This window comes from Hylaeus volcanicus, chromosome 3 (genome assembly GCF_026283585.1).
Source record: "Hylaeus volcanicus isolate JK05 chromosome 3, UHH_iyHylVolc1.0_haploid, whole genome shotgun sequence".
Lineage (NCBI taxonomy): Eukaryota > Metazoa > Arthropoda > Insecta > Hymenoptera > Colletidae > Hylaeus > Hylaeus volcanicus.
The window spans coordinates 25184074-25205355 of NC_071978.1; the positions used below are offsets into that span (position 1 = coordinate 25184074).

The window sequence follows — 21282 nt, forward strand, 5'->3', positions numbered from 1 at the left end:
CAACGCGTAACGTATTAATCGCATTATGCGAGAGACTACTGCATATGGATTTAATTACATTATTTTGTTGTTAGGAATTAATCGCCCTAAAAGGCATTAAAATATTTCTAAAGGTGTTGAATAAAGACGTTTATATATTCGTAAGATTTGCATTAATGTTTAACTCATTTGTTTTATAATACTACTACGTGTAATTGTCATTATTATGATTTATTATAATAACATAAAAAATATTACCAGCGTAATATTATAGTAAGTTGTTATAGGCGAGATAAATGTTTTTCATAAATCGAGGGAGAAATCAATTACGAACAATAGCGGTTATCATAATTTGAAGCATGACCTTCCTTCTGTACCCGATTATAATTATTATGTTACACGAGTATATACTCGATAAATTAACATTAATTAACTAGGACATTTTTCATCGATCTATCGTGGAACAAATCATACTTCGGCTTTCTTTAATGAACGATTAGTATCTCTCTTCAGTACTACTTTGAAGGCCAATAAAGAGTTTAATCATTCTTAGCCATACCAATGCATAATTGGGAAACAATCAAGCAGAATATGCGTCTAATAAATTGAATATATGTATTTAGAATGGAATCGTATCATATCGGCAGGCGAGATTACGAAAACTGCGTTCGTTATCATTGTAGACAACGACCGTGATAACAGTGACTCAAAGACTGCGTGAAAATAGTTTGTTCGGTTTTGTAATAATCAAAATACTGAACGAATACGCGGTAATTGGTATTTCAAACTTTGAACAAGTTTTTAAGCAGATTAATGTATTGGCATGTGTTAGAGATCGGTCAATGCACCCTTCGCGGATATTTTTATTTCTACTCGGTCATAGAAGTATACACGATCGGTGCGCAGTTTCGTTAGATACGATAATCTTGTAGTTACCGACTATTTTCACCCGATATGTAACAATAACGAAAAGATATTACGAATTAACTGGTAACCAAACAGAAATTAAGCCAAATGAATCGTAAACAAAAAAGTCGATAGCACTGCGACGTTATAACACTTTTAAATATTTTGTTCAATCAGTAGTTACGTAACACACGGATAAAGAGTATTAGCAGATTTTCGTGATTTCTTTCGCTCTATTGTAATTCAATTGTTCTCTGTTTAAGTTCGTATTACTTGCAACGATTATTGAACGCGATCGACAAGGATGATCAAGCAATACCTTGAAAGAATAGTAACGGATTGACAAAATATTTTGATAGTCGGAAGATTAAAGATGCATCTGGTAGTATCGAGGCAAATCTCAATCGAAAGATTCGGGTATGCAAGTGCCTGAAAGTCGAACAAATCCCTACAAAGAATCATTCATCATACGTTTACGTTTCGGTAACTAGATTCTCGAACAAATCGAGATCAACATTGTTGAAGAAAAACAACGCGGGACTAGCTGGGACTAGCGACTAGCAACTAGCAACACTCCACAAAGAGCCGCTGTCACTGAGATGGCTAGGTTGGCTGCTGCCACGCCGTTATCCAGTTCCCGTCCCATTTCCAATGCTCCCTCTCCTTTAGCGTTCACCTCTTTCTTTACACAACTCTCTGTATCTGACACTATCGTGCGCGCGCGCACGCATAAACGCATGACCGAGAGAAAGAAAAGTGTAGTAAAGAACGAGAAGGAAAGCAAGAGGAAAAGGGAGATGGAAGCAAGTTCACGCACAATATATGCGTGCGACAAGTCGCGTGCCGTTCGCACCTATCCACACGAGTCGGATTCTCTTTCTCGAAGAGAGGACATTCTGCGCACGCATTCTCCCCACCTTGCGTGCATTCTTCCTTTTAACCTGTCGATCGAGAAGTCCCTGGCCATCTTGTAACAACATCCCCCTTTGACACTCTTAACTTTGTAAATATATCAGCGAACAAGATTCTTCATGTTTGTTGTTGCGCACGAAACAGTGGGTACTGATCTTGGTTGAAAAATAGATTAATTACGTACGTAGTGAACAGGTTGTGATCGTAACAGGTTAATATAATAAATCTTTTATTGCAATTAAAAAGAGAAAGTGCTCATTCGTACGATGAATAGACATACACGATTTATAAACTTCTGTCAGAGAATGGGTACGGAAACGTAATAGAAGAGTAGAGTGACTTTAGTCGGCCTATGGCCGTCAAACGTAGGCCATTTTGGTAACATTACTTCAATTAACTAAGGTCATTAACGTCTCTAATAGACAATGTTCGGTATACAGTAAAATATTTTTATAAATTATTATTGATTCCAGAGTAGATCGAGTTCAGTAAGAAAAATTACTAATTTCCTCGTTCAAACGCAAATTAATTCGTTGAATGTGATTTTCATTAAAAATTGTAGAAATGTGATTAATGTTAATAATAGTAACGGAACTATCAAAAATATCTTATATAATTTTTGTAATTTAAATACTAATTCAGTATCATTACATAATAATGGCGGACATTTTAACGATCATTTTAAGTAGACATATTATATGATATATTGTATGATATAACGTAAATAAATCAGAAAAAAAATTGTATTTCTATAACAATTCTACCATAATTTATTTTCTTTAAATATCTTACTTTTAATGCATATATGTAAAACGTAAACGTTAAATAAAGCTTAATACAACGGTACATATATATATAAGTCGATGTAGAGAAGTTTCATCTCCGAAATTCAAAGTGGTAAATCGCTTGAATCACTGTTTCGATATTTTCCGGTAACAAGGAATAAACGAAGCTAGGTTATTTCACGATTTCTCAGGTTATGAATAATCACCGTTACGAATAGTCCACGATTATTTACTATAAAGATATCTCGAAGTAGATAATCGAAGCGAAGAAACTTGTACGTAAAAGTATCGTGAACTAATAATAATGAGTCTGATTTAAAAAGCGTCATATGCAACCACCGTGCGACACCGGCCATCATCAAATGGCGGCAGAGGAATAAACGAAGTTCCCGTAGCTGTTGGACCGGCGGCGTGAACGTAATCACGGCGTTCGTGGCCTCGCAGCGACTCGACCAATCACGTCGAAACGCTAGGTCACGTGGATGGTCGGACCAATCAGGTGAACGGTCTAACGTCACGGTAACCATACGGAGCCAGTCGGACATTTTCTGACAAGCGTAGAAAAACTTCTCGTCAACAGCAGCCGCCATTTTACGTTAGCCGATACTCGTGCAGTGCGGAACTCTCGCGATCGCTTTTCCCGAGCGAATTTCTGTGGCGCGCGGTGGCCGCCCCGGAGCCGACTCATTTCATCGTCCTCGCTTCCTGGCGTCCGTGATTGCCTCGAATGTGCGAGGAAAGCGAGCCGCGTCCGCGGTGATCGTTCGCGCGCCCCGTGTCGCAGTGTGCCAAGGCGAGAGAAGAGGAGAGGAAGATGGTGCCAGCGGGCCTCGAGAGCGATATCGTTGCTGCGAGATAGCGCCGTGCGCGCAGCCAGTCCGCCACACTCGAGTGTTTGACGAGTCGTGTGCGATACGACTACTAAACGAATTAAAACGCGAGGAGCTTGTTCCTGTAGTGTGTGCATTTAATACCACAGTGGTGATCCTCGCGATTAGTAATACTCGATAGTCCTGGTAACTTCTCGGTCTGTCCCGTGGCTCGTGCGAGTGGCCCGTGCGCCTGTCGACAAAATTTACTGTGTGTGCGTGTGTGGGCTTTAGCGCGGGGTTCGACGTACCCCCCGACGATGCCCAATGGTTGATCGTGTAACGAAGCGTGCTCGGGGACGCTCTACGCGCCGCGGTTCTCATTGTTATTGTCATGCCTGCGAATACGCTGAGAGTTTGGTGAATTTTCGCGGCTTTGCCAATGAGAAGAAAGAAGTAGCAGCAACAGTGACCAGCATCAGCATCACCAACAGCGGTCTTCTAGTGGCGTAGTGCAGCGTTTTGCTCACTCGTGTGTGTTACACCGTGTATACGTTCCTGCGTGCGTGCGTGCTGCCTGTCTGCCTGCTGCCTGCCTGCCTGCCTGCCTGCGTGCGTGCGTGCGTGCGGTCGACTCGACGACTCGACGACTTGCTGCCGCCGCCGCCGCCGCTGCTTACTTCCTACCGAGAGTAAACAGCCCTGAAAGAAGAAATAATTAACCCTGAAAAGAAACCATGGCCGACCACCTGGTGGACGGCCCGCCGAACAAGCGGCCGAAGCTCGGAGATCCTTTTCAAGGGACTTCGGATTCCGCGGGTAAGTTTTCATCTTTTCCTTATTCTCTTAAGAAACTTTTCGTAAATTAGTCACGGTTGCATCGCGCGACTAACCTTTCAGCGATAGATTAGTCGCACGAAGTGACACATAAGCGTTCTTCTGATTATACGCGACGTGCTGCACGCATCTTTCTCGTTTCATTGAGAAATATATGCCCGCCGATTAGAGTTTGAAGGCACTACTGTCAATCTGTTGACGGATACAACCTTTGAGCAAAATTACCTCATGCTCGCCGATGCCTCGGCTTTTTCTCTTTTAAACATCTGAGTATTTTGGTTCCCCAGATGCGATTCACTTCGTAACACTGCTACTTTCGGACCATATTATCTTTTTTACGATTCTTTTCTAGTTTTTCCAGTCATTTAGGAAAGCGTTGCGGTTGTAGCTAATTGTTCATTTTATGATTCAAGTGTCACTCGTTGACAGACCCTTGTAACGCGTGTATTTTGAGATTGTTGAAAGTTAACTTCTCTTGCTCTTTATCGAGATTTCTACCGATCGAAATTGCTATAGCTTGGTATTTAACTGTCCTTAAACTAACCTAAACTGCACAAAGAATGTCGTCGTGAAAAGTATGTTATATTACAAATTGTCCATAGTGTTTCCATTAGTACGATAAATTAGCCAAAATTGTCTTTCGATATGTTTTTATATTTAAATGAAACCATAATAAAAGTCACTTTACAAAAAGAAAAAAGTTGTATCACCAATGGGAACGATAAAAGCTTATAGATTAAGTTATTTTATGTTGAATAACAAGCAATTTGCATTTAGTGTATAAATTTTTGCTCAGAGGTCACAAAACTATTCTGTCTTCGAAAAATAATTATTTGTATCTAAACAATCTACAATTTCTGTCTTGATGCACGTTCTTTCTCTTATTTCAGTTTAACGCTAAGAAATAATAGTGTCATAAGTTTTTTTTGTTTTTTGTTTTTTTTTTTAAGTTGTCTTTAGACTTAGTTCTTATTTTTCTTTTGTAGTGCATGGCAAATGCATGGACATTTAAATAACGATTAAAAAGATATTTTGCTGGCATGATCGATACCTTAACCGTCTCCTTATTCTTATTTTCTTTAAGCGCTATCTTATCACCTTAACAGTTTCTGAACTCAATAATATTTCATATAATCCTATATTGAATCAAGATCCTTCAAGAACGACCGTGTCACTTAAATATTTGATGTATAAATTGCAAAATTTAGTCAGGTTACGCAAAGTAAGTAGCAGACATAGTCTTTGTTACTTGCAAATACATATACTAGTTTCGTTGTATTAGTACTATTTCAAACAAAATTTAGGCTGTTTCTGCTGCTTAAAAGCTGCAATCCAGAGCATAGGCAATTTTCCACAGTCTGAAATATAAACTGTGATATATGTAGTGGGTATGGCGCCTCTAATGATGCACCATGCTTATACAAACTACGGGGGAGGTGGCAGTGGTAACATGCAACAAATGCAGGGCCCGCCACAACAGCTACATCTGCAACAGCATCAGCTGCAGCCACATTGGAACAACCATACCGTCCAGAAAAGAAGTAAATATTATTACAAAACCCAGCAAAAAGTTCAAAAATATTAAGTCCAGCACTACAAAATTTGTTTGTCTGTCTATTCATCTCATTTATTAATACCATAAAGTTGTAAAATCATTTGAATACTTCTAGTTTATATCATGAATTACCAGTCAAAAATTTCATAAGTGTTTGTATTCTTTTTAAAGTGTGTACAGTTTTGGCATATTGTCACTATGGTTCGATAAAGATAGTTTACTTGGTTTTACTTATAAAAGTTAAACTAAAAGAAAGAATTACATTGATTACTTGTAATAGAGCCGAATTACGAATTTATATAGCAGATATGCTTAATACTCGAAACAGATTGATTTCTTTTATAAGATACTGGAGAAAAATTGGATCATTCTTCATAATATAGGAAAAGTTATGTATGTAAAGGGGTAAAATTGGTTTGTCGCGCAATAGAAAAATTTAAATACATATGCTGTGAACTTTAAATACATTTAGAGGTAACAAATATAATATGGACATGCGACACACATGCACGGAGCTCTAGAATGCAACACTAGGCCAGGAATATGATATATATAATATATACAATTTATAAAATAAAAAAACAGATTCATTTTTATCAAGTTAAAATTAAACTAGGTTTTTAGGTAGGTAAATATGGTCTTTTGTACTTACATATTATTACACTATACAGGTAATCAGTATAAGAATTTAAATAAAATGACAAATCAATTTACATTAATTTGTAAGAGTTTCAGAAACTTTATATTTTGTTTTTGTTGTTGTTGTTTTTTTTTCTTTTTTAATGTTACAGGATTAAAAATTATTCCATTTGCAAACAATTGTAAATACTCTTTAGAGTGACTATGATTTCTTCGCATGACTGTCTACTCTAAAGTTTGCCATTGGTAGCTTTGCTGCTTTTGTAGTTCAGCACGGCGTTATTGCGATCAAATTTTTATTCCATTGTAGTATGAACTCCTTTAAGTTATGCTCATGCAGTGTATGTCTCATGTCTTATTTATTTACGTATTTGTTTGTTTATATTTACATGTAGTTTGTTGTAGTATCTTTTAATTTCTTTTTAATTTCTTTTTTTCATATATTTGCATTTGACCCCTTTTTTCTCCGTTGATGAATGGTCAATCACGGATAATCAAGTAAGTTAATAGATACATTCGCGCGACAAATGTATTTCAATACTTTAGATTAAAGTAATTTGAATAAATACAAATTATCTGTAATTTAAAACATATGTATATAAGTGTTTCAAAGTGTGCGCATGTGTTCATATACGTGCATGTTCACTTACATGCAGGTATATTATACAATACGCATCAAATGTTACACGGTAGTATAATGATCCTACTATTGAAACTTTGGATAAAAGCTATGGTGACGGTGCTGAATCTTACCTTCATAATGTTACTAATGGTTTTTTGGTCTCTATGGTACATGTTACATCTAATATCATTATCTCATTCCAATTTTTCAAACTGGTTATCTAGAAAAGTAATTTTTCTTTCTTGTAATATCAAACCTGCTTATAAGTTCCACATTTTGACAAAAATTTTATTTAACAGTGTAACATACTCGCTATCAAAGTATTCCTATGACAATTATGTATTTCAAAATCTTACTTTTGTAGTAACCAGTATTTTTTACAGCACTGCCGGTATTAGTGAGCTATTACTAATGTAAACGTATATTCTCAGATTACATAACAAACACAGATATGTTTGATCTTGAGAATGATCTACCTGACGATCTATTGTCATCGGGGTCCTGGGGTTCTGCAACAGAAAGTGCTAAACCCCCTGCAACAGGCCCAGGTCCAGGGCAGCAAAACGGTGCTCTTGACTCGGAACTTCGACAACATGTACAGCAACAGCAGCAACAACTTTCTCATCACCTAATACAGCAACAAGTTCGTATTCATAAAATATATGTGTGTATATAGATATATAGATAGATATATATATGTATATATATAGTGGAAGTAATTATATTTCGTGTTATTTGACTTCAGTGTCTTTTGAAACAGGGAAACAAGAATTTGGTGGCTAATTCTTTAGTAATGGCTGCTGGAACCTTGGGTAACAAAAGTCCAAATATGCAATCCCCACCAAACGTTTCTGTCTCTAAAGTAGTTGATCCACAAATGGTCGTGAGTCTGGGAAATTTACCAAGTAGCATAGCCAGTTCTTTGGCAAACAATCAAATGTCTATTGCAAATTCTATGGGAGGCCTTCAATCGTCGATGAGCATGGCTGGAAGTAATCCTACCATGTCGATGCCAGGTGGAATGAATTCTGGTCTAGTTATGACCAGCACTGCTAGTGGAAATAATAATATGGGCGGAATGGCCGGTGGAAGTTTAATTGTAACCAACAGTTTGAATAAACAGCCTTTGAATACTGTAAGTGTTATTCAAATGTGTCTCTCGTAAAAAAATTGTACAAAATATACATTATGGAATTTTCATATTATAGGTAACCATGATGGGCCCCAATACTCAAGGAATTCATCATCCTACCGGACCACACGGTGTTGCTCAAATGCAAAATGGACCTGGAATAATGAACACTAGAGCTGTAGCGCTGCAACAACAACAACAAGCACATATGGTTGGTGCAGCAAGAGGTCAAAGTCCACATCAACAAGTACATCAAGTTGGTATTGTTGGTCCAGGCCAAGGAGGTCCGCGAATGCAGGCTCCTCCAAACATGGCCAATATGCAAAATATGGGACAAATTGGTGCATCCAGTCCTTATGCTTATGGTAATTATATTAAATATGCGCATCGCTAATCATTTTTGTAATCAAATTTAAACAATTATATAATTTCTGAATAGCATCTCCAGCTAGTGGACCAGGACCTGGTGTTACTGTATGCACTAATAGTCCCGCTGGAGTCGTTGCACCTCAACAAAAAGGAGTAGGAACAAACATGACAGCCATGCAAGCTGCTGGTAGATTTGGTGGAACTGCAGGACCTATTGGTTCGGCTACCGTTGTGGGCGGTCCAGAAGGTGGTATGTCGCAACAAGCTCAACCTCCTGCTCAGAGTCCAGCTCAATCTCAATCCGTTGCGCCAAGTGGAGTACAATCTGGTCCACAGCAAGCTACTCAGGGCCAAATATCCAATGCCGGTGCTCCTGCTGGTAAGTATTCATTTTGAAATTTTTTCAAAATTATTTTGAGAAATGAATTTAATTACGCACGATTTTTGTATTATTAGGTGCTACAAAATCAACCGCTGATCCAGAAAAACGTAAACTTATTCAACAGCAATTAGTTCTTCTGCTTCATGCGCATAAATGTCAACGGCGCGAAAGTCAGGCAAATGGTGACGCTTGGCAATGTACTTTGCCAGATTGTAAGACAATGAAGAACGTGTTGAACCATATGACTGCTTGTCAAGCAGGGAAAAATTGTACGGTGCCACATTGTAGCTCTTCGAGGCAAATTATTAGTCATTGGAAACATTGTAACCGCAACGATTGTCCTGTATGCTTACCCTTAAAACAAGCAAATAAGAATAAAACTACGAATGCTGCAGCAGCATCTACGTCGCAACCAAATAGTCAACCAAATCCAACTGCAACTGAGATGAGAAGAGCATACGATGCTTTGGGTATTCAATGTCCTACAACAACACCTGGTTTAGTACCTGGTCAGTGTGTTACTAGAAGAATACCAGCACCAGGTATGCAAGGAGCGACCGGAACAATGGGAAATGTCAGGTTAACTCAACCTCAAACTCAAACTGCTCCGGGTCAATCCGTGGTTGGTGCTGGACAGCAAGTAGTCGCACCAAATGTATCTCTTCCTTTAAATTCTGATCCTAATACCGTCGGGGTAACTGGTAATCAGGCTGCGTCCACCAGTGGAGCCACGCCTGCTGCAGCAGCGGCTGCTGTAAATTTACAGCAATCGGTTAATGTGCACCAGTTATTTGGTTTAAACGATTCGGGACAACTGAATGTTGCAGCTGAAAACAGGTTAGCTAGTCCCCAACTTCCTGTTGGAGCTCAGCAAAGTCAAGTAACTGCAACACCGATACAGGGATCGAAGGAGTGGCATCAATCCGTAACTCCAGATCTTCGAAATCATCTTGTGCATAAATTGGTTCAAGCAATATTTCCAACTCCTGATCCAAACGCCATGCTTGATAAAAGAATGCACAATTTAGTTGCGTATGCAAGGAAAGTTGAAGGCGATATGTACGAAATGGCTAATTCGAGATCAGAGTATTACCATTTACTTGCCGAAAAAATATATAAGATTCAAAAGGAATTGGAGGAAAAACGACAAAAGCGAAAAGAACAACAGCAACAGCAATTGCAAGCCCAACAGCAACCTCAACCTGGATCATCGGGAGCAGCTGGCCCGGGTTTGAGGCCATGTGCTCCACCGGGTGTCGGAACAGTTCCACCGTCACGACCGGTTGGAACGGTTACTCCTAGCCTACGTAGTCATTCGCCCGGCATGGGTCAACTTGGAACTTTACCTGCAATGGGCATTCCGCACAATAGAATGCAATTTTCTCAGCAACAAGCACAACAACAACAAGTGCAGGTGCAAGCCCAAACCAAAGTTCAAGCTCAGGCCCAGGCGCAAGTTCAGCAACAAATGCAACAACAACAGCAAGGAATTTTAGTTGGTCCACCGGGTCCTAGTCCAAACGGACAGTCAACTTCTAACCCTAACGTTGTTTCAAATCCTGGTCTTAGTCCATTCGGACAACCTCAAATGTCACAAGCAAATTTAACAACTACTACCACATCCGCAACAACTAGTCAATTTCCAACCTCAAATGGCACTTCCGGTTTACCTAACAGTTCTCCTGTACAGAATCAACATCAGTTTCCTGATCTTATGAAAGTTAGACTGGCGCAAGCTCAAGCAGCGCAAGCAGCCATTGCGCATCAGCATCAACAACAACAACAACAGCAGCAGCAGCAGCAACAACAACAACAACAGCAGCAGCAACAGCAACAACAACAACAGCCACCGCAATCGCAAGCACAGCAACAACAAAGTCAGTCACAACCACAGCAACCAACGAGCACTTCGAATCAAAGCTCTACGACGACGTCGATGCCTCAAGCACCGTCACCGTTCAGTGGTATGCAGCAACAAAATAATCAACAAAATCAGCAATTCAACAATAATCGGCCTTTATCCGTTTCAACACCTAACGATAGTGGTATCGGCGCGTCAACTCCTCAAACGATACCACCTCCCGCGTCTAGCGGGCCTAGTCCCGGTCCAGCGACGACGACGAACGGACCTCAATCTACAACTTCCACACCTAATACACCGTTAGTTCCTTCAATGATGACTCCAAATCAGACAGTTTCTTCCGCTAATCAAACTCCGCCTCATCCTGGTACCACACCATCCCCTGCTGGTCTCGCAAGTCTTGGGAAAGGCATGACATCTCAAGAGAGGGCTGCGCTAAATGCTCCAAGAGCTTCATCTATGTCTTCGCAAATGGCCGCTATCACAGCTGCTTTAGATCGTGATAATTCTCCTAGTCCACCAATGAATAACAATAAGGGAAAGCTGGATTCTATTAAGGAGGAGAGTATGAAAATGGAAATCAAGACAGAGGATGGTTCCGATAATCATAGAATGGATGGTGGTAAAAGTGTAAACAACGAGATGTCTATCAAAACCGAAATCAAAACGGAACCTATGGAGGAAGGATCTGGCGAGGGCATCGTGAAGGAAGAATCTTCCGGTATCAAGGAAGAGCCTGTGACACCGATGTCTGGACAAGATACGGCGACACCGGACATCAAACCATTAGTTCCTGAGCCGATACAGTCGAGCGGTACATCGACGGACAAGAAACGGTTGTGTTTGTTCAAACCGGACGAATTGCGTCAAGCATTAATGCCAACCTTGGAGAAACTTTACCGTCAAGATCCGGATTCTATACCGTTTAGACAACCGGTTGATCCGCAAGCATTGGGAATTCCAGACTACTTTGACATCGTCAAAAAACCTATGGATCTTTCGACGATCAAACGAAAGTTGGATACGGGGCAATACAGTGATCCATGGGAATATGTGGACGACGTGTGGATGATGTTTGACAACGCATGGCTTTACAATCGTAAAACTTCACGCGTTTACAGATATTGCACAAAGGTAATGTTGATTTTCGAATGTTTCAGTTACTATATACGTACGTAATGTTAACGTTGTAAAATAAAATCACAAAATTTTAAAATGTTGGTCTTAGCTTTCGGAAGTTTTCGAACAAGAGATAGATCCTGTAATGCAGGCCTTAGGCTACTGTTGCGGAAGAAAGTACACGTTCAATCCACAAGTTTTGTGTTGTTATGGGAAACAGCTCTGTACGATACCAAGAGATGCAAAGTACTACTCCTACCAGAATAGGTCAGTATACAAAAGAATTTTAGTCGAATAACTACATATAACAAGAGAATCTACCTAATAATTGACAAAGAAATAGTCTGCATGATGGGAATATATTAGTAGGTTTTTATCTCCATCTCGTCCTTTAGCAATTTCTCTATTTAGATAATTAGGTATCTTGTTAATGACTTCTTTTGCTCTCGACTGTCTTTAAAGAATACTCACATTAGATTTCTTCGATTCAATTTGAGAAATTCAAATTGTCCGATAGGCGCATTCGACTATAATAGTGCATTTTTTGGAAGAGAAATGTTCTACAACCGAATACGCCAGATTAAATTGGCAGGCTAATTAACCTGTTTCGGCCATATCAGTCGATACAGGCCAGTCTCCTGACCTACACGTTTGTTTCGTTATTATATATTTTTTTTTTGTATCCTAATCACAGTATATTTATCGGTGAATGTACTGTTGCGCGAAGCTCGCACGCGTGAAGTTTAAATTTTATTACGCATATACTTAAGGGATATATAGCTTCGTACATAGGAATAGTTAAGAGCTAGATGTGTTTGTCAAATATATTTTCTTTTACGTATAATTTAGTTTAATTAACACCCGTAAACATACGTTAACGAAGAAATACATTTGTAACCCTTGGGTATATGTAATTAAGTAATTTATGTACATAATATATCGTGTCTAACAATGGCACTCTTCTCTTCTTTGTATGTTACCTTCGCTCTACCCATGGGTTGCGCACGCACACAAAAAATCCTTGTTTGCTGCTTGCTTCTTGTGTTGCCCGCGCCCCTTGCTTCTTTCCGACTCTACTACTTCATGCCACGAAAATTGATACTTGGAAATTGGACGATCGAAATTGGATACCTGGCGTAATAATAAACCTAAAACAAATTGTATCTGCAATAAATGACAAAAAAAATGACGACTCTCTACAATTTTTGGAACAAAAAATAAAACGGACCCAAACATATATAAATATGTATACATATATATATAATTGGCAAAAAAATTACTTGCATGTGTATAATTGCAATAATAAAAACAAACATTTATCAAAATTGGATACTCGACATTTGGATACATCCGTTGGGGCGTGGAAAAACATATTGATCTTCGTATGATGCACGCATGACATTGGCGAATTGAATTTGGATCTAAATACTATTGGAACGATAGTTTAAAGGCATATGGTCTTGTTTCCGACAGATACACCTTCTGTCAGAAATGTTTCAACGACATTCCTGGTGACACTGTGACGTTAGGAGACGATCCAACCCAACCTCAGACGTAAGTTTCAAAACTGTGGGAATGTTTTACGATATTCACTGTACCGGATACGCCGATCATAAAATATCACTTTTTGTTACAGTGCCATAAAAAAGGAGCAGTTCCAGGAAATGAAGAATGATCATTTAGAATTGGAGCCTTTTGTTGTGTGTACAGATTGCGGCAGAAAAGTGCATCAAATCTGTGTGCTTCACATGGAATCAATTTGGCCGCTAGGGTAAGTAAAGATGCTTCTCGCAGAATAATTGTGATGAGTGTAAATAAATAAATGTCGTTTCGGTATATGAAACATTATTGTTTCTGCAGGTTTACTTGTGATAATTGTTTGAAGAAGAAGGGACAGAAACGCAAAGAAAACAAGTTTAATGCTAAACGTTTACCGATTACAAAATTGGGCACTTACATCGAAACGCGAGTGAACAATTTCCTAAAGAAGAAAGAAGCTGGTGCTGGCGAAGTTGCGATTAGAGTCGTAGCATCGAGCGATAAAGTGGTCGAAGTGAAGCCTGGAATGAGAAGTAGATTTGTAGAAAACGGTGATATGCCTGGCGAATTTCCGTACAGGGCGAAAGCATTGTTTGCATTTGAAGAGGTTGACGGCACAGACGTATGTTTTTTCGGCATGCATGTGCAAGAATATGGCAGTGAATGTACGCCACCTAATACCAGAAGGGTCTATATCGCGTACTTGGATTCCGTACATTTTTTCCGGCCTAGACAATTCCGAACAGCAGTCTATCATGAAATACTTCTTGGGTACTTAGATTACGCGAAACAACTTGGGTAAGTTAAAAGTAATTCTATGTTTTACAACATAATATCAATATTGGCTAGCACTTGCCTGGAACATGTTTTGCACAGATACACGATGGCTCACATTTGGGCCTGTCCGCCTTCTGAAGGAGATGATTATATCTTTCACTGCCATCCCCAAGAACAAAAGATTCCAAAACCTAAGAGATTACAGGAATGGTATAAAAAAATGTTGGACAAAGGCATGGTAGAAAGGATCGTACTCGATTATAAAGTTAGTATCAACGATTTAACTTAACGCGATTACATAGTACAGTCTCAAGTGTTACCTAAGAATGGATTGTTACTCTTGGGTGTCAAGGAAGACTAAAAGCAACGCTTGTAAAAGCTAATGGTCCTATTGAATTCGTAAATTTGAACATAGGATTAGCAGGCAACAATTGGAAAGCAAATCTTTTGCTTAAAAGTACGATTAAATGTCAAAATAAATATACATTATTTATTAATTTTAGGATATTTTAAAACAAGCAATGGAGGACAAACTTTCATCAGCCGCGGATTTACCGTATTTTGAAGGTGACTTTTGGCCAAATGTTTTAGAAGAAAGTATCAAGGAATTAGATCAAGAAGAAGAAGAAAAACGTAAACAGGCTGAAGCTGCTGAAGCCGCAGCCGCAAATGCGGTACGTAAATTTAACAGTTTCGTTATTCGAGATGAAATTCACTTTCCTTTAGTGCTAAGATATTGATCGTAACACGTGTAATTTTATTTCAGATTTTCTCGTTATCTGAAGATTCTGAAACGGGTCCAGATGGAAAGAAGAAGGGACAGAAAAAGGCCAAAAAGTCTAATAAATCCAAAGCGAATCAAAGAAAAAACAGTAAAAAATCTAATACTCCTCAAACAGGAAATGATCTCTCTGCAAAAATTTTTGCGACGATGGAGAAACATAAGGAAGTATTCTTTGTTATTAGGTTGCATAGCGCTCAAAGTGCAGCCAGTTTAGCAGTAAGTATTTTGAATTGTTTTGCCTTTACCATTTACTACCAAACACTTGCATTGAATAACAATGTTTATTCCAGCCGATTCAGGATCCTGATCCAGTCATTAATTGTGATCTTATGGATGGCCGCGATGCTTTTCTTACAATGGCTAGAGAAAGACATTATGAATTTTCTTCTTTAAGACGCGCGAAATTCAGTTCCATGTCCATGTTGTACGAATTGCACAATCAAGGCCAAGATAAATTTGTTTATACGTGTAATAACTGTAAGAGTCATGTAGAAACAAGATATCACTGTACGGTTTGTGATGTGAGTAACAAAGTCATTTCTTATAAATGTACTACATTCTTTTTGTGTATGGGTTTAATATTATTGTTTATCCTAATAGGACTTTGACTTGTGTATAAGTTGTAAAGAGAAAGATGGTCATCCTCATCATATGGAGAAACTTGGTTTAGATTTAGATGATGGTTCATCGCCGGCCGATGCAAAACAAGCAAATCCACAGGTAAAATATTTTCTCCGAAAATCGAGTACACCATTAGCATCGTATCAAATGTGTAACGAGTATTTACATGACTTTTTCAACAGGAGGCTCGTAAACTTTCGATACAAAGATGTATTCAATCGTTGGTACACGCGTGCCAATGCAGAGATGCTAATTGTCGTCTGCCCAGCTGTCAAAAGATGAAGAGAGTTGTAACGCATACAAAGATTTGCAAGAGAAAGACGAATGGTGGATGTCCAATCTGTAAACAATTGATAGCGCTATGCTGTTACCATGCTAAACACTGCCAAGAGACTAAATGTCTTGTTCCATTCTGTTCGAACATCAAACACAAGTTGAAGCAGCAACAGCTTCAACAACGGTTACAGCAAGCGCAATTGTTGAGGTAAAAGGATACGATCAAAAACGAAAATAGGTTTAATTTGCTCAAATACTTGAGATATATTTGTAACCGATGTATTTTTCTTATTGTAGAAGAAGAATGGCTGTGATGAATACGAGACCAACAGGTCCTGTTGGAGCGATGCAAACTGGGCAGCAAACATCGAATGTTACTATGCCGACTGGTGTTGCCATGAAACCAGGAGTCAGCCCTACCAATTTACCTTCGCCGCATCAGCCTGGAATAGGGTTAAAACCTGGCACGCAAACACCACCCGCCCATGTCCTCCAGGTTGTTAAACAGGTACAAGAAGAAGCTGCGAGGCAGCAAGCGCCGCACGTGGGTTATGGTAAAGTAACCCCAGGCGGAGGAGTTGGAGTCGGAGTTGGCGTAGGAGGACAGACGGGTGGAGTGATGCCACCCCCCCAAATGCAGCGGCCAATGCCCGTCCAAATGCCTAATCCCGGTGGTACTCATCTCATTCCAATGGACCAGTGGACGCCAAGGTACTACTTCGCCATATAAATATAAAAAATATATTTTTGTAACAGGACATGTTCATTAAACATGTTTTCACGCGTAGCAGGTATCAACCTAATGCGGTGATGCAGCAGAATCCTGGTTTAAGGCAACAAACGCCGCAGCAATTAATGCAACAACAACAGCAACATCAGGGACAGCCAGGGATGGCAATGGGAGGACAAATGCCGAGGCAACCAGGAGTCATCGGTGGTCCGGTCAGTCAAGTTGGACCACAGGCTCAAAACAACATGCACAAGCACGTATTGCAGCAGCTTATGCAGACTCTCAAGAATCCCCATACTCCCGAGCAACAAAACCAAATACTTCAAATACTCAAAAGCAATCCACCGATAATGGCCGCCTTCATCAAGCAGCGGGTATGATGATAAAGATTTCATATGTACATTTCACTGTACTATTATTTACTTGTTCTCACTCTCGATTTTGACGATTTCTATTACCATATAATTTTTTAAATAAAAAGGCGCTTGCCCTTCAGCAACAAAGTGGGCAGTATGGCGGTGGAGTTGGACCTTTGGGTCCTAGTCAGCCGCAACAACAACCTGGTTTGCAGCATATGATGTCTCAACAGCAACAGCAGCAACAACAACACCAGCAGCAGCAACAACAACAACAGCAACATCAGCAGCAGCAACAACAGCAAGGTAGAATGCAAATACAAGCGATGCTGAATCAGCATCAACAGCAACAACAACAACAGCAGCAGCAGCAGCAACAGCAGCCTGTTCAGCAGCAACCGCAATGGTACAAGCAACAAATGTTGGTGATGCAGAGACAGCAGGCTCAGCAACAACAGCAGCAGCAACAGCAGCAGCAACAACAACAGCAGCAGCAACCGTTCACGCAACCACCGGCGCCTCCTTATGGTCAACAGCGACCAATAAGGCCGTCCCTTCTCGGTAAGAGTCATTTGATTCCCGACAAAACGAGATTCGTCGAGCCGCTTGGTTCGTGGTCTAACGTTTGCCACGATTCCGCGTATTCTTCCTCAGGTTACGGTGGCTTTAGTGAACAAGGCTACGGTCAACCCGGTTTAAAACCAACTCCACCTCCGATACCTTCTCCGCAAGGTGTGATGGGACCTCCAGGGATCTCTGTACAGCAACAGCTCATGCAGTCCGTTCGATCTCCGCCACCTATTCGATCTCCTCAACCAAATCCTTCTCCGCGACCGGTTCCATCCCCGCGCAATCAACCAGTTCCTTCGCCTCGATCAGGACCGGTGCCATCACCTCATCATCATCCACCTCACGGTACGCCGACCCATTCACCGGCTCATGAACTCGGTGGGCCAAGCGAAATGATGCTCTCGCAGTTGAACGGTGGCACTGGCGCGCCAACGGGACACCCGGGGGCCATGCCTCATCATCCGTCTCCAGCACCACCGCCTACTAGTGGCACGGACTCCAGTGAAGTGACACCCATGACGCCACAAGACCAACTCTCGAAATTTGTCGAAGGATTGTAGTGACTGTTAGTGAAGTCGGTCGAAACAAGTGACTACGTTAATGGGCGGTCGACGATGGTCTCGCATCGTGCGTCAATCGTTTGAAGGACGGTCCGCTGTTCCAGCTCTCTGTCATGAGGCAGAGGGCGTAACCTCCATCCGTTCTGCGTTCCTAGCTTCGTGGAGATCAGGTACAACTACTTACGTCCGGTGCACTGGCACGCCAAGTGCTGCTGATACTGAACCACGACGACGAGTCAAGGAGTACCAGCGATCAAATTAATCCGGATGACGCGTGTTCCCTATTTCTATCTACGAGTTAAGGTGCAGGAGCGATACAGCGTGATGTGGTGCTGCTTCAGAGATGCTCCGGAAAGATGCTACCAACTGGCACAAATGGACGCTTTGAACTTCTTACGTTACTCTGTACTGTCGTATCTCAATCTCGGCTCCCTCCCCCAATCGAGAACCGGTGGAACTAATGTGGATTAATGTGCCCTCGCCTGAAAAATCACACGCATACACATGACAGACAGACAGAACACACATCATAATTCCCTACCTTACCATTTTGCTACCCCCCCCCCCCCCCCCCCCCCCCCCTTTCACACACACGATCTTTTTCATCTTTACCACCTTCCCTCCGCTGCTGCTCGTGCAGGCTGAGTGAAATCGTACAAATGTGTTGTGTATACTTAACGTTAATTAATAATTAATAGTTCAAATACTATTAGCGTAGCGATTATATGCAGTTATTATATACCACTATTATTATTATCGTGACGAGATGCAAAGTATATAACAAAAAGAAAAAAATAAGGACTGTGTATGAAATGGGAAGATATAAAAAAAAAAATAACGAAAGAATACCGACAACATTGTATGTAAGGAAGGGAGAACAGAAATTTAGTGGAAAAGTTAAGTAATGTTAACTTAGGATAATTTGTTATTAAGTGATCGCTACGACTGCCGAAGGTTGTACCTTTAAGCGGCATTAAATTTTATGGATCATTCTGAAATTAATCCTCGGATAATCTGCTGGATGCGAGTCGTCCTCGATGAGGGAGAGAACAAAAAAATGAGGACGATTTTCTCCTCTTGACAGGACAGGCGAGACAACGCGGATTAACGGTGTCGCAACCAAAAAGTAGAAATTCACGACAAGCTGCTATTTGCTAGTATGGGAGGATTTATATGAATCGTGTTAATTTTTGAAGAGAAAAAAAATAGCTTTTCAAACACGGGGGTCCGATATGTACAGTTCAATCAAAATGTAGCTACGAAGCGTAACCGAATCAGGATCCCCGTACGAAAAAGCGTTCTGTACATACTATACTATTATTACGATAATAATAACGATTATTATTAATTTCCCTGTCTCTTATGAATTTATTATTATTATTATTACCGATTATTATTAATTATCATTATTATTATCATTATTACTATTATTAATATTATTGGAAGAGCTCGGAGAAAACGTATAGAGTTATAGTGTACTGTTCGAGAAAACAAAAGCGAGAAAGGGATTCACACGCACACACACACGCATACGCGCGCGCATTATTATTAAATGGACTACTCGTTGTGCACACGAGAGAGAAAGAGAAAGAGAGAGACAACACACAAATACACGTAACACGTACATTACCGACACTACGTGACTATGCCAGTGCTGTATCATAGTAAAATGTAAGTGTAATTTTTTTTCCCACTGTTTTCTTCGATACCTATTTAAATGACTAGCTGATAAAACGAATGATGATGATGATGATGATGATGATGGATGCGAGTGTGGTTTGAGAGTCCTTATTGTCGAGAATTCTTTTTTTTTTATTATACGGTGTACAATGTAGCGCACCATGTAATTATGCTGTAAATGATTTATAATCGTAACGAAGAATTTTACATTTGACACGCGATATCGATGTGGAACGTTCTCGTCGTCGAGGAAGAACGTGATAAGAAATGTTGGAAAACAAAACAAAAGAAATTTGCAATCCCGCGAGAAAAACGTTATCGCGCATCAGGTATTCAATATAGTGAATCCACTCGTGATCTAATATACAACATATGCGTGCAACATCGTACACCGTCACATGTGCTCCTCGTATATAATAATTATTATTATTATCATCATTATTATTATTTTTACACGATGGTACATCGATGCCCTTCTAATTCGTTTAAAAAACAGAAAAAGCATAAGCAACAAGTGAACGCCGAGTGCGTTTAGCCTTGAAAGCTTTATCCACGCGCGGAAACAAATTTAACAAGAAGAAAAATTAATTACTCGGTAATATTTGTTTGTAACAACGATAATATTACAAAAGAATTAGATTATGGTCATCGGACGATTATAGGAATTTAAAGAATGCGCGGGAAATTTTGGTCTCAATGTTTTTCGCGAAATTACGCAACTTGCGTCAAGCGTTAATGTCAAAGTGTCGAACATCGCGTTTATCGAAGTTTTGTCTCCATAGATGTGCAGCATGAATCATCTAACAAAAAAATAATCGACATCAAAACATTCCTTCTTTTTGTATATTAATTCTCTTCAACGTTACTTTCTCTGTCCTTTCGTGTTCCTTCTCATCGTCATTTCGTTTCTCGGTAAAGATAAGAATTTAGCGATCGATAGATAAATTTAAACGAATCGAATGGAGTCGTGGGTGCACCTCGTGTAATAGGGGCAAGTTTTAAAAAAAGTGAGTCGGACAGCGTTAGAACAAAAAGAAGACGGAAAGCGTGGATCGATCGGAGACTCTCTCTAAGTAAAGTGTCACAAACGACGAAGCACGGATGGTAATCGAGACTATAGATTTAAATAAACGATTTCACCTTAGCGGAAGGAGAAATAATCGTAAACGACAAAAACCCAAAAGTATTTGGCTTAGTATGGCTGTGTTTAGGGCAGTGTTGTAAATCTTGAAAGTGGTATACCTTTTGTGGTAGTAAACTCTTTAAGTGCGGACATTCGAACGGTGCCGACGTGCCAACGCAACGATCACGATCTATCATCTATTTTATCATTTTTAATTCTATTTAATTAATTAATAATAGTAAGGAGACGAGAAACCGCAACGAATCATCATTTGTTTACAAACGAATGAATCGTCGTAAAAGCTTCGCGATCCAGGGAAATAAAGAAGGGGGTCATCGTGCAGCTCTCGGAAGTTTCCA

At 40.0% G+C, this 21282-nt stretch overlaps 1 protein-coding gene across 9 annotated transcripts; it reads left to right on the forward strand.

The window, feature by feature from the left end:
* Positions 1-466: 466 nt before the first annotated feature.
* LOC128873852 (histone lysine acetyltransferase CREBBP) lies at positions 467-19468 on the forward strand. Of its 9 annotated transcripts, none has more exons than XM_054117782.1 (21): positions 650-2199; positions 2271-4210; positions 5614-5769; positions 7476-7687; positions 7805-8179; positions 8253-8541; positions 8616-8924; positions 9002-11922; positions 12017-12174; positions 13351-13461; positions 13544-13678; positions 13768-14244; positions 14323-14488; positions 14727-14897; positions 14990-15223; positions 15298-15528; positions 15608-15727; positions 15811-16112; positions 16202-16615; positions 16693-17008; positions 17116-19468. In XM_054117782.1, the coding sequence occupies exons 2-21, from the start codon at positions 4129-4131 to the stop codon at positions 18118-18120; spliced, it is 8184 nt and encodes a 2727-aa protein (XP_053973757.1). In that variant the 5' UTR covers positions 650-2199; positions 2271-4128; the 3' UTR covers positions 18121-19468. The 9 variants fall into 9 exon arrangements, with proteins under 9 accessions (XP_053973760.1, XP_053973757.1, XP_053973758.1 ...); XM_054117783.1 differs by having other exon boundaries at positions 2276-4210; XM_054117781.1 differs by having other exon boundaries at positions 650-1302; positions 1377-4210.
* Positions 19469-21282: the final 1814 nt, after the last annotated feature.

Excerpts from the sequence above, each read along its gene's own strand:
- LOC128873852 (XM_054117780.1), top strand. The coding sequence starts at position 4,129 with ATGGCCGACCACCTGGTGGACGGCCCGCCGAACAAGCGGCCGAAGCTC. Across the intron at positions 4,211-5,613 it reads AGGGACTTCGGATTCCGCGG|TGGGTATGGCGCCTCTAATG; the intron begins GTAAGTTTTCAT and ends TGATATATGTAG. Across the intron at positions 14,489-14,726 it reads GGATCGTACTCGATTATAAA|GATATTTTAAAACAAGCAAT; the intron begins GTTAGTATCAAC and ends TATTAATTTTAG.